The sequence below is a fragment of the Thalassophryne amazonica genome, chromosome 14 (assembly GCF_902500255.1).
Source record: "Thalassophryne amazonica chromosome 14, fThaAma1.1, whole genome shotgun sequence".
Taxonomy (NCBI): domain Eukaryota; kingdom Metazoa; phylum Chordata; class Actinopteri; order Batrachoidiformes; family Batrachoididae; genus Thalassophryne; species Thalassophryne amazonica.
The window spans coordinates 72,051,081-72,063,873 of record NC_047116.1 but is presented as its reverse complement, the minus strand read 5'-3'; the positions used below and the strand labels follow the sequence as shown (position 1 = coordinate 72,063,873).

The following is a 12,793-nucleotide window of genomic DNA, read 5'->3' as shown; positions in this document are numbered from 1 at the left end:
CAGTCCTGTATATGTGTTGGCCATCTTTGTTTATTTAATCCCTTTCTTCAGCTACTTTATGTTCTCAACTGTTAAGCACCTGACTGTCCTGTACAACCCAATTTGACTTCCTGTCTAAATACATTGATTTTATGTTTGTAAAATTGCAATGTAAAAACAGTGAAATACACCACTACCCAAGGGCGCAATTTAGAACTAGAAATTGGGGGGGGAGACAAAGTGCGAGGCCCACAGGGCCGAAGCCCATACGCCGGGGGTCTGGGGGACCAAATTGTGCCTGTGCCACTACCTCAATTTTGATTCATTGATATTTACATTTACTGTTACCTCCCTTCATCAGACATCAGCATTACAAAAACAAATGTTGGGCAATTGTTTTAATTAAAATGACTGGTTAGGGGTTGGGGGGGGGTGTCGATGTCGGGCAAAAACACAGTATCCCACACTACAAAAATGAAGACGCCACTGGTCTGCACCGCACATGTCATTTTGGAACATCAGCGTTGTACTTTCCTCTTTATCACCGCCAGATGTCAGTGTTTTCCAGTGTCAGTGGCTATAACAGTTTTGTTTTTAATGAAACAATCTAAATGTGCTCTTCATCAAATTAAAAACACACTTTAAACTGTTGTTGACTTTGTTTTTATACACGCACTGAAACGCTAAATAATAATAATAATAATTACCAAAATTCTGGCATTGTTGAAGACACCTAAGTGTCCGGAAGAGCAACTGGTGCGACATTAATGGACGAGGAACTGTTTATATTGGATAACGTTTTCGACACACTTTTCTTTCCTTTAGTACTCTAGATAACTTCAAAAACCGCAAGGATGCCGTTATTTGCCCCAAATCCATTTGAGCAAGATGTTGGTAAGTTTTGTGTGTCGTGGTTTTCTGTTATCTAAGACTTAAAGCTAATATTAGCATAGCTGAAGTTAGTTGTGATAAACAAACATCTCCGACTGTCTCACAGCACGACCTGCTGTTTAATAACTATAACAATAATAACATATATCCGATTTATTGCGGTGCCTGATTGGTTCAAAATGACATTAAGTTGACCCCATAAATGTCAGCGTTTTAATACAAACTATGTAGGTGTTGAACGATAACGTCAGTCAGTGGAGCAGCTCGTCACATGAAGGTGAGATCACCACACAAAGTGCTGTTGGTTTGGTTTGTCACACCACACATTCTGGCCAGGGTTAGTTGTCAGTTCTGTCAGGAATGTTAGCGGTTTAATCTTCCAATAATTTGTCTAAGCTGGATGTTCTCGATGGCAAACTAGGATTTTGGATTATGTTTAACTGTTTTTCTGTAGTACATAAAGTAGAATAATACAAGGCAGTGAGTGGATCACAGCTTTTACAACTCTGCAGGGCCTTGCATTTAAATGTTTGTTCTGTCGACATAATACTTTTTAGTATCAGCATGCATCTGCATTCATGCTCACTTGGGAAAGAAATGAAAAGGGGAGAAAAAGCTCTTTTGTGACAGCTTACTGTGCGCCCTAAAATGCTTAGATTCATCCTCCATTCAGTACTTTAATGTTTCCCATAATCCTCCCCTGCGCTTCCCAGAATGCACTGCGTCGCCAGCAGAGTTCTGGTGTCAGTTGCCCGACAATCACCCTGGTTATGAATTGGGTCATGCTGGGCTCTGTTTTGGAGGCTAACGTCAGTGTCTCAGCCACCAACTAATCACAGGCTAGGAGAGAGAGGCCAGTATCTGGTCCAATTCAGGGCCGGTTGTCAGGCTGTGGTGTCAGGAGCTCAGCACTCCCGCGCCTTCACTGCACATGCGTCATTTTGGAGCGTCAACAGCAATTCACAGATTATTGCCTTGTTTTTGCTTAAAACTGCACTCCAGTCACCATCTATCTCAGCGACAGATATCTGAAGCTTTTGTACAACAATCATTTCCACATAAAGGACAGGAGAGCAGTCACAGAGTGACAACAGCACATCTGAAACTCTCTCTTTGAGTCTGACTTTCTACACCCAAAGCGATCAAATGGAATAATGTGATTATTAACCATTAGATGACAACGTCAAACCTCTTAAATCATTCTAAAGTCAGTTTTAAGCAGAAACGGGCCACTTTTAAGGAGAAATGAGGTGATAATCTGTTAATTGCAGCTAGCGCTCCACCATGACACTGCTAACATTTCGCTATAATACATGTGCAGAGAAGGCAGGGGGCAGTGGTGAGTCTAGGAGAGCCTCTGACACCGGCATCTCACAGCGCATGTAAACAATGGCTAGCGAGGATGTAGATGGTGTTGATCCAGCGAGTTCACGTGCGATTATGATGATGACACATTCTCTCAAGTTGAGAGGGTAATCTAGAGGAGGTGTTGCACCTGTGATGGACTTCTGGCGTGCCCCAATGTTGTCTTGTCCATACTTTACGAGGTTTATTTACATTGTGCCTCTGCTGAAACTGACCTCTAGTGGGAGTTGGGAGATTCACAGCTGCAAAACGGTGTTGGGCAGTGTATCTCATGGCCATGTCCTTGGTCTGTTTGTTAACTTGATATCTCCTCTGGGACGCCATGATGCCTACTGTTCTTTGCTTACCACGCTACACAGACAAAACACAGCTTTGATAAGACATATACCGTTTCAGTTATACACCACGAGCAGTCACAGCATATAGTGTCAAATGCAGCATTTTCAACCAATCACATAGCTTTACTGATCCACGCGTAGGCCAACGGCCCACCCACCTGTTGAGAACAGGCAGAAGACATAGAGAGTGGTGTGAATGAGAACAGCTTGCAAGCTGTGGTAGCAACTCTGTTGAGTGCAGGCATTGTCTTTGCATACAACATCTGAATTTGAAGTCCGTTTCCTGTTTAGCTTTTGAGTCTTCTGAGTTTGCTCTCCACATTAAATTACTAGGAGGGGATTAGCCAGCGGGAAAATTCCCAATAACAGTGAATAGTGTTTTTTTTTTTTTTACCTTCAGTATTTTCAATATATGCAATTACATCTGTCCATCAGTGTAAGGGGCCACTGCCTTTTTATGGTAGGGCAGTTTGTGTGTCTTAGTGACCTGGCTGGAATCATGTACTCATGGTAGGGTTACTCTTGTAGAATATGTTGAAAGGTGGAGACCAGACAGTGATCCCCTGCATCTGCAAGGTGATTGTTAGTAGGTGCCCATAACCCAATCCAGTAATATCTAAACATCTGTTAAGTGATGAGGGCTCATCACTAGTTTTATGGAGACGCTGATTTCCCTTTCCAGCAGTACTTAGTATCTACCCACATTGCCATATCCACTAGTAACTGGTTTGTTGACTGTGGCGTTATTGTACTTGATTGGCCCTCTAGAGAGACTATTTTATCAGGTATTGTCAAGAGGAAGATGAGTCATCAGACCCAGTAATGCAGATGAGCTGAAGGCTGCTATCAGAGCAACCTGGCTTCCATAACACCTCAGCACCGCCACAGACTCACTGCCTCAATGCCACGCTGCTTAGATACAGCAGTCCATTCAAAAGGAGGCCCAACCAAGTACTGAGTGCATAAATGGCAGTGGTGGGCACAGATAACCAAAAAATTAACTTTAATAACAGATAATCAGATAACTGAAAAGTTATCTTCGATAAAGATAAAATGATAAACCACCCAAAAATGTATCAGAAGTTACAGATAACCGATAACCAATAAATTCCAGCCTTGTCTCCGGTATAATTGCAACTACTAACAAACTGATTTTGAGTTTTAACACTGCGATCGTTTTTGGAAGCATCAAAAGCCACAACAGACCCAAACAATGAGTCAGCACTTCTGTCTTTGAGCATCCTGCCCCCCTGCTGGAAGCTCCAGTTAACTGCATGGCTTCCAGTACAGATGCCACTGAGAGAAGCCAGAAAGCTCAACTCTGCCCAATCACAGTGCTGCCATCAGGCCGAGGTCTTGGAAAATAAAGCCCTGCTGAGTTATGGTTTGGTGTATAAATAAAATGAATACTGATAGAATAACTCCATTAATGTCAGTTCTGTCATTTGTGCAAAGTTAAGATATAACATATATCTTTTAATGTTGAATAATGCACTAATTCTGAAGTTTTATAACAAACACAGAGAGATGGCATTCTGGGTAAAATGTGCCTCTGCTACACTAATTGGTTGATTAATTCTATGTAAACCAACACGTTAATGTGAGGTGTGTCATGTGTTGGTGTTTACAGATAAATGGGCTTTTGTAAAATATGGCATTTTTTATTTGTAAAAAAAAAAAGCCAAGTTGTAATTAGATAACCGTCTGATATAACCGGTGTTAAATAGAACACTGCCAACTACTGGTGCCAGTGCGAGTTTTGGCCCTTTTTCAGCTGATTTTTCATTTGTGAGAATTTTTTGGATCGCACTGAGTTTCAGGTTAATCGCGTGTCCTGCATCGTTTAATATACATGGAGTAACGAGCTGCGTTTAACATCTCACGACCACCTCCTGATTGCCGATAGTATGGGCAGATGAAAATCAAACCTGTTTGATGTTCTTGTGCCTGTGCAAACACAGCAGACCTGTCTTGTAAATTTTTTTTTAAACTTTGATGTCTCCCATCGAGAGTTTTTGTAAATTAAGTTTGGAGGAAAAAAAGCATCTGTTTATGTTTTGCTTCTGGAAACATGAGTCCGACGTGTGGTTTTTGAACGTACAATATGTGTGAGAACATAAATCGGGCGCTCTGAACTTTTACACCGTGCGGTTCTGTGGTACAGTGTCTGCCCAGCTTCAGTCTGAGCGCTGCCATGAACACTACTGGCCAGTAGATGGCAGTAGAGACCTCAAAAACTTGCCAAAACAAAATTCCAGATAATCTGTGTTGCTACTTGCTACATTTAAAATGCATGGAATTTAATAAAAGCAAACACAAAAACATCTATAAACCCAGAGAATATATTCACGAGAGTTTTATGCACTAGAGTTTAATGCTGTTGTCCTGATCAGAGTGTCTCAAATGCATTCTCCTGTGAACGTACTGAGATTACCGCACTGACATTACCCTATCCTACCCATAATGCACTACTGGGCACAGCATGCCCACACTAAAACCTTAAAAATTAGCACATTACTTTAAAACTAAAACATATATATGATATTTTCACTTTATAAAACTTCAGAAGTGACGTTAGTTTAAATAACTTGTCCGAAATAAGTTTGGTTAAAATTTGAACCATAAGTTAAAAATGTATGCCTCTAGATGACTTGGATGATATTGGCCACGTATCAGTATGGGGTTAAAAGAAATGTTTTTTTTGTGACCATTTCTCCTTTACTGCAAAGGATAGAGCAGTTTCTTCTAGAACCAGCTCTTCTTCGTTTCTATAGGGTAGAACTACACATCTGTTCACCTTTGTTTACCATGTTAATGGTCTAAAAGTTATTGGACAAAAATTCATCGGAAGATAATTAGTCCAATAATGGTTTTCAAAGTTATCTGAAAAGATAATCTGATAATGAAAACTTTATCTTCAATAATTATCGGTTATCGGATTATCGGAAGTGTTCCCACCACTGATAAATGGACATACTTTTCAGAGGTTTAACATTTCTGTATTATAAATTCTTTTTTGGATGGATCTTTTATATATTTTATGCAACAGCTCAGTGGATCCTTGTCATTTGATTGGTGTCACGTGACATGGAATATTCATCCCATTTGTGTTGCATTGCATTTAGAGTGCAATTTGGTTTCATTTAGAGTGCAAATTTGGTCCATATGTTTGGTAGCATTGCACTCTGCGCACGCAGAGTGCAGTGCTACACACACACACACACACACACAAAATCCACTCCGCTGTTGGCAGGAAGTTAGAATGAAAAGCGGGACTAATTTATGACATAATTTTTTTCTTCGCTGTACTGAGGATGTACAGTCTTTTTTTTTTTTGTAGTACACACTCGCACATGTGCAGGACAGCGACACAAGCAAGACGGTTTGATTGAGCTAACTGACGTAACACACACACCCACATACACAAAATCCACTCAGCTGTAAGCCGTCTGAATACATGAAGAACTGTTCAGATAAAAAGGTGAAAAGCTGGCGCAGGTTTTGGCTAGACTGAGGAACTACACAGTCTTTTTTTTTTTTTTTTTGGAAGTCCAAAGTCAGTTCACAGCATCACTGGACTACATGTCACAATTTGGACTTTAGCAGCTTTCACCTCATGAAATATTCATATCATTGAATTCATAAACATTCATTATTTGTATACTATTACAGGGCTTGACAATAAGGCAATTTATGCACTGGCCCACAGGGCCAGTAGAATCTGAAAGTTATTGGCCCGGATGAAAATATCACTGGCCCATACTTTCACGCCTGTGCCGAACCGGGGGGTAACTGATAAGAATTTTTTAAATCAACACTCAGACATTAGAATTGGGTTTCCTTAATGTAAAAACACTTGAAAACAAACACAAAATTCTAATACTACATGATAAAAACCTTAAAGTGAGTAAACTTTGAAAAAAATGTCGGTAGGTAACTGATAGGAATTTTTTCAACACTCAGACATTAATACAAAAATAAATTTATTTCTTGATCATTTACAAAATTAATATGTTAAATTTCATAAACCAAGTTCACTTGCTAATGTCACCGTGGGGTTTCCACAAGGGCATACTGATTAGACTTTTAAACTGGCATATGAAATCATACTTGTTAGCATATTCTGGCATGGCCCTACAAGTTCCACAGAAGACAACCTCACTCTCCTCATCACGCTCCAGCTATGGCCGTCTTTTCTTCCAGGAAGTTTGCCAAGTTTTCCTCACCCTTTTCTTCTCATATTCAGCATCAGCAGCCTTCCTCTTCTGTGCTTGTTTTGAGGGTGATAGCTGTTCTTTCCTTTGCTTTCCTGGTTTCTGCCCAGGGGCAGGAGGTTTCAAGAAATTCATAATATTCACTGCGCTCGATCTTGCTTAAGCGAAAATGACGCGTCGATGTTGAAGCGAAATTTGCGCCACATCAGAAGATGCGCCTGCAGACGAAGTTTGTCTGCACTTCGGCAATGTTCCCAACATTGCGAAGTGGTGCAACATGTCCTGTCTCTGGTAGCAGCCTGTGAGCAGGACGTATGTCTCTTTTGTCCTTTATTTCACAACTATGACAAGAGTTTTTGGAGGAGCAGCAGCCCCACAGCAGCGGGAGCGGAGTTTCTGTTTCTTTTTTTTTTTCTTTTTTTTTTTTAATTGTTTACATGTGCGCGCGTGAACGGGACAGTTGGTCCTCAAGTTGGGTCCTGCAGAGGCAGAAGGACCGCTGAAAGCAGCCATCATCCAGACGCAGCTCCTGCAGCAAATAATGATACTGCCTGAATTGGGAACGTCTCATGACGTTTGTCAGCTTTCCACAACAACTCGCTCCGTGTGATCAAGGTCCGTCATGTTAACTTGACTGACAACCGGAGCCGGCGAGCTGAATGGAAGCTCCTCCTATTTGATGACGCACCGGGGCGAATTTTCGCAGCAAAAGCAGAGCGACACACCGGGTGAAGGAGGCGCGTCCGTTGCCACGGGACCCCCGCGAATTTGTAGCATCTGATCGCGCCCGGTGTGAACGCGGCATTAGACTAATAAATCTGCCCAAAGCGATTTTAATTCTTACTGGCCCATACGGACCAGTGAAATGTGAACTTCACTGGCCCGTGGTGGCCCGGAAAATGAAAAAAAAAGGCCGCCGGGCCATCGGACCAGTGCTATTGTCGAGCCCAGTATTATTTTGATATACTTTTTCACCCTATTTTTAAGTTGTAAGCTGTAATTATCAGAATTAAAATAAAAATGCTTGAAACATTTTAGTTTATACATCCCCAAATCAGAAAAAGTTGCGACTGTGTGTAATATGCAAAAGAAGAAGAAAATGTAGTGATTCTTTCATTTACATTGACTTTTATTTCATTGAGACAGTAGATAACCAAGTCCTTTTGGCTTCTTTCTTGGGGAGGTGATGGTCTAGTGGTTAAGGCGTTGGGCTTGACACCAGAAGATCCTCGGTTCAAATCCCAGCCTGACTGGAAAATCACTAAGTGCCCTTGGACAAGGTCTTTAATCCCCTATTGCTCCCTGTGTGTAGTGAGCACCTTGTATGGTAGCACCCTCACATCGGAGTGAATGTGTGGCATTATTTGTAAAGCGCTTTGCGCTTCTGATGCAGATGGAAAAGGTCCATTTACCATTTAGTCCATTTATTTCTCCCTTATTTTACTTTGTGTCGCCACGGCAGATACAAGATGGATCTTTGTCTTGATTTGGCACAAGTTTTATGCCGGATGGCCTTTCTGACGCAACTCCACATTTCAAGGAAAATGGACAGGGGTAGTTTTGAACCAGGAACCTTCCTCTCTGGAAACAAGTGTACTAACCACCACCCCTGCCATGGTACTTGCAGACATTCTGAACCCAAGATATTTGTCATGTAACTTCATGTCATCGGACCAGGTTGGACATGGAACTGGGACTTTCTTGCTATGAAGCAAACAGTACTAATCACAAAGCAAAACGATTACTCGATTACCAAAAGAGTTGTTCATTAATTTAATAGTTGATTAATAATCAGTTAATTGATTCATTGTTGCAGCTTTAATTAGACGCTGTTCCACACTTTTACATTTACAAAAACTATGTTGTTTGGGACATGTTAACAAATTCTAAAACCATGTCGGATGTCGTTGTTTTTTGTTGCTATTGAATATCACAAGTGTGACCAGCATGCCTGCCGTGAAATATAGAAGAGAAACCGTTAAAGTGGCAATGAGAAAATACATCCTCACTCTTTCCCTGTTTGATATATTTTCAGAGAAAGCAACCAATGAAAACAACACATCAGATGACTGGGGTCTCATTATGGATATCTGTGATAGGATTGGAACGATGGCCAATGGGTAAAGTGTTGAATTTATGTTTTCTTTCCTTGGAATAGGCACAGGTATTTGTCATTTGAACAGGATTCTGGTTCACAGATGCTAAATGTTTTAGCAAATTTAACTTGTATTGAAAATAGTCCAGATTAGGTTTAATCAAATATTTTGGAGAAGTGTGATGAATGCTCATTCAGACATGCTGTTTTATTCAGGCAGCATGTCACTTCTTTCTTCCCTCCTCATGCTGAAATTTATGTTTTGGATGCACACAAAATATCTATATACTAAGTGCGGAGGTCCCATTTTTTCATCCTCAATGTTCTCTGGATGTGCTCACCTCACACATCATCTCTACGCTCTCGATCTTCCCATATCCTCTGTAGTTATGGATGCACATCAAGTCTCTTTCACAAATCCCCTTAATTGCCCACATTTTCCGCCAGATGGCATTTTTGCTGAGCGAGTATTTCTTTCTTTCTTTCTTTATTTTATTTGAATTAGGACAGTGCATATTAATCAATGTTTTCGCACAGCTTAAACATAAATATGCCAGAATTAGCACAGTAGCTAAATTTCATCTGTTGTCCTAAGGCAGGTTAAAACAGAAACAGTTACAACACAATACAACATGTGACAAATGCATTGACTGAACAGACTACAGTTTCAGACAGACAATACACTATAAGAACACAACAGGGACAGACTATTTACCGTTAAAGACACTCTGAAGTTTAGTGACCCAAGAGGATGATGAGTTTAAGTGTGAGTACATGACTGGTTTGCTTTCAACCTTTTCTTTAGATCTGTTTTGAATGTTAGGTAGTTTTCACAGTTTCTAATACGGTCTGGTAGAGTATTCCACAATTTTGTTCCTCTGACGGACACCACCATCTGACTGAATTTAGTTCTACGCCTCTGTACTTCACAGTCTCTTCTTGTTAATGCTCTGGTACGAATTCCAACATTACTTTTTTTTTGTATAAAATACATTAAGGGTGGAGGGGCAAGCCCATTTAAAACCTTGAAAATAAGACATGCATCCAGTAGCATCTGGTAACTTTCAAAGTCTGATATGTTGTACTTATTTAGAATGTTACAATAATGATAATGCAGAGGCTTTTTATCCATAATTTTCAGGGTTTTTTTAAACAATGACTTCAGTGGTTTCAGGGTAGTTGCATCTGTTTGGGACCATGTTATGAGACAATAAGTTAAATGACTAAAGACCATAGCGTGCATGTACACCTTTGCTGCCTCCGTGGTCAAATAAGGTCTTATATTTTTAAAGTTTGATAGGTTGAATTTAATGATATTGGACACTCTTTATATGATCTTTGAAGTTTAATTTTGAATCATAAGTAACACCAAGATACTTAAATTGTTCTACCACTTGCAATTGTTCTCCATTGACTAAAACAGATAGCTGGTTACTAGTTGATGTCTGACGTGAGAAAAACATGCAAACGGTTTTTTTTGGTGTTAAGGTGAAGGCATGAGTTTTGGAGCCAGTGGGAGACTGGCACCATAACCCCAGAAAGCATTGCAACAACTTCATCTTTTGTTTTCGCATCAACATATATAACCGTGTCATCTGCATATAGCTGCATGTTTACATTCTTGCATACTTTTGGCAAATTGTTGACATATAGACTGAATAGGAGTGGTCCCAATATTGAGCCTTGGGGTACTCCTGCTGATAAGGTTAGATATGATGATTGACAACTTTTTATTTGTACAGCCTGTGTTCTGTCCGTAAGACATGACTTTATCCAACACAGAGTACGTTTTGAGATTTTGAAATAAGTTAATTTGGCAAGAAGAACATTATGATTAATGATATGAATCCATCCAGCTTCCATGTAGGACATTCAATGCGTTGTCACTGAGCACTGCTTTTTTTTGTTGTTGTTTATATTTCATCAAGGTAGGTCATTGAAGATGTTTTCCAGGGCAAAAACATCCACAGATTCCAAATCTGCCATCACATTTGCGCCAGCTATTATGGTTCGGGCGCTACATGCCTCGTTTGCACTCTGGCAGCCCCCAAAATAAACAGGCATAAAAACAGGATAGTTTTGTGAAAGCATTACTTCTTAATTATTGCAAACAAATGTCAGCATGTTTTTATTGCACTTTCTTTCCAATCTTGCCTTGAATTTTGTGCATTCTCATAATTTATTATAATCTGTCATTCCCGTCATACTTCAGTATACATTAGGTGCTGCTGTTACTGCTGCAAATGTCTTTTACTGCCACATGGTGTTGTGCTAGATAGATACATTTTATTGACAACTTCATAATAATCAGAAAAAAATTAAGTTACATCCATTTTCTATACGCTACAGAGTCAGTCATTTCATAATTATTTTGATTGGTTTAACCTTCTTAAATAAGGGCTCAGTATTTCTGTTATAGCTGCTACTTCAAAATGCTTTGTGACTCACGATTAGTACACTCTTCACCCTCCAAAGGATGGGTAATTTGCTAGTTCATAACTAACACTTTTCATGAACATAAGAAAGAATCCACACTTTGGCCCAGTTTATATGATATATGACCCTTTGTGTGTGGTCAGCCTGTGGTCAATCCCATCCCCAAATGCTCGTAATCACAAACAAAGCCTGCTGTGTTTTTAAAGAGGCTCCGCAAGTACCTTATAATCTGTTTGATTCTATTTCAGACCGAAGGACAGTCTGAGAGCCATCATGAAGCGAGTCAACCACAAGGTGCCTCATGTTGCCTTGCAGGCCCTCAATGTGAGTTTGCCAGGGTGCTCCAATGTATATTTACGTATTCATGTACCCTCTGTTATTTTAAAGAGACACTTTCTCTCTCAAAAACCTGAACAACTTAAACAAACTTTGATCACACTTCATATTGTTTATGTTAACGGACATCTATCATTTCTGCTGGTTATTAGTTTTGTCTGATTCCAACATTAATGGGTGTGAGGAAATGTATAAATGTACATCAATAAGATTGTTTCACAATCAACTATATTAACATGTAAAACTGTGCACTGACTGCATGATGTGATACCTTCATGCCTTTTCAAAGTACCTCAGAGCACATTTCAGAAGAACCACAGAACACAGCACACTCATTACGGTGAGCACGTCTGTCTGCCCAGAGGAGGATGAGCAGGGGCTGTGCATGGTGCACAGTGTAGCACAGGTTCTCCCTTCTGTGGCTGATGAGGACGCCATTGTCAGAGTGAGAGAGAGGGGAAAAATTCAGACTGTACACAAAAGTTGAAATTGCTTCCCATGGTTTGTATGCACATAAGCAACTGTTGTGCCAAACTGCTAAGTGTGCACTGGGATTTAGATGGAAAATTACACCTTTTGTGATAGACATTATTATTGAGTGTTTCTGTGGAAAATTGAAAAACAAAAACAAAAAACACAATATAGAAATACATTAATTGAGCACATAATAGATTTTATTTGCTCAGACAGAAACGTGCATATCAGGCTTTTCCAATAACTTGGCTGTATGTGCTGACAAAATTATTTATCTCATGCGCTCAGTTTAATCAGACCATGAGAAGACTTTATATGCTGTATCCAGGCAAAAGCACTAGATAGTTTTTTTACTCTATAAACACTGGAGCTCTGTGTATATACCTCACACATTCATTATGGAAATCTGGTGGATCTAGAAACTGGCAGAGAGGTGACTGTCTCTGTGCACGTGTGTGTTGACTGTCTGTACGCCCCTCTGAGTGCCTGGTGCTTGTAATACCTTTGATATGATGCCTAAATAGATCTTTGTTATTGGTTTTGCTCCCATTTTGTATGAGATTAACTCAACGATCTAAAACTTTTTCCACATACACAATATCACCATTTCCCTCAAATACTGTGCACAAACCAGTCTAAATCTGTGATAGTGAGCACTTCTCCTT

At 40.0% G+C, this 12,793-nt stretch overlaps 1 protein-coding gene across 2 annotated transcripts in view; it reads left to right on the top strand.

Moving 5' to 3' along the window:
- Positions 1-704: 704 nt before the first annotated feature.
- The window catches only part of stam2 (signal transducing adaptor molecule (SH3 domain and ITAM motif) 2), a 55,792-nt gene continuing 43,703 nt past the window's right edge, over positions 705-12,793 (top strand). Inside the window, exons 1-3 of one of the 2 annotated variants that reach the window (XM_034185866.1) lie at positions 705-873; positions 8,823-8,907; positions 11,567-11,642. In XM_034185866.1, coding sequence (XP_034041757.1) covers positions 834-873; positions 8,823-8,907; positions 11,567-11,642 — 201 coding nt within the window. In that variant the 5' untranslated portion in view covers positions 705-833. The remainder of the gene's footprint in view (positions 874-8,822; positions 8,908-11,566; positions 11,643-12,793) is intronic. The other variant, XM_034185867.1, reaches the window with a different exon arrangement.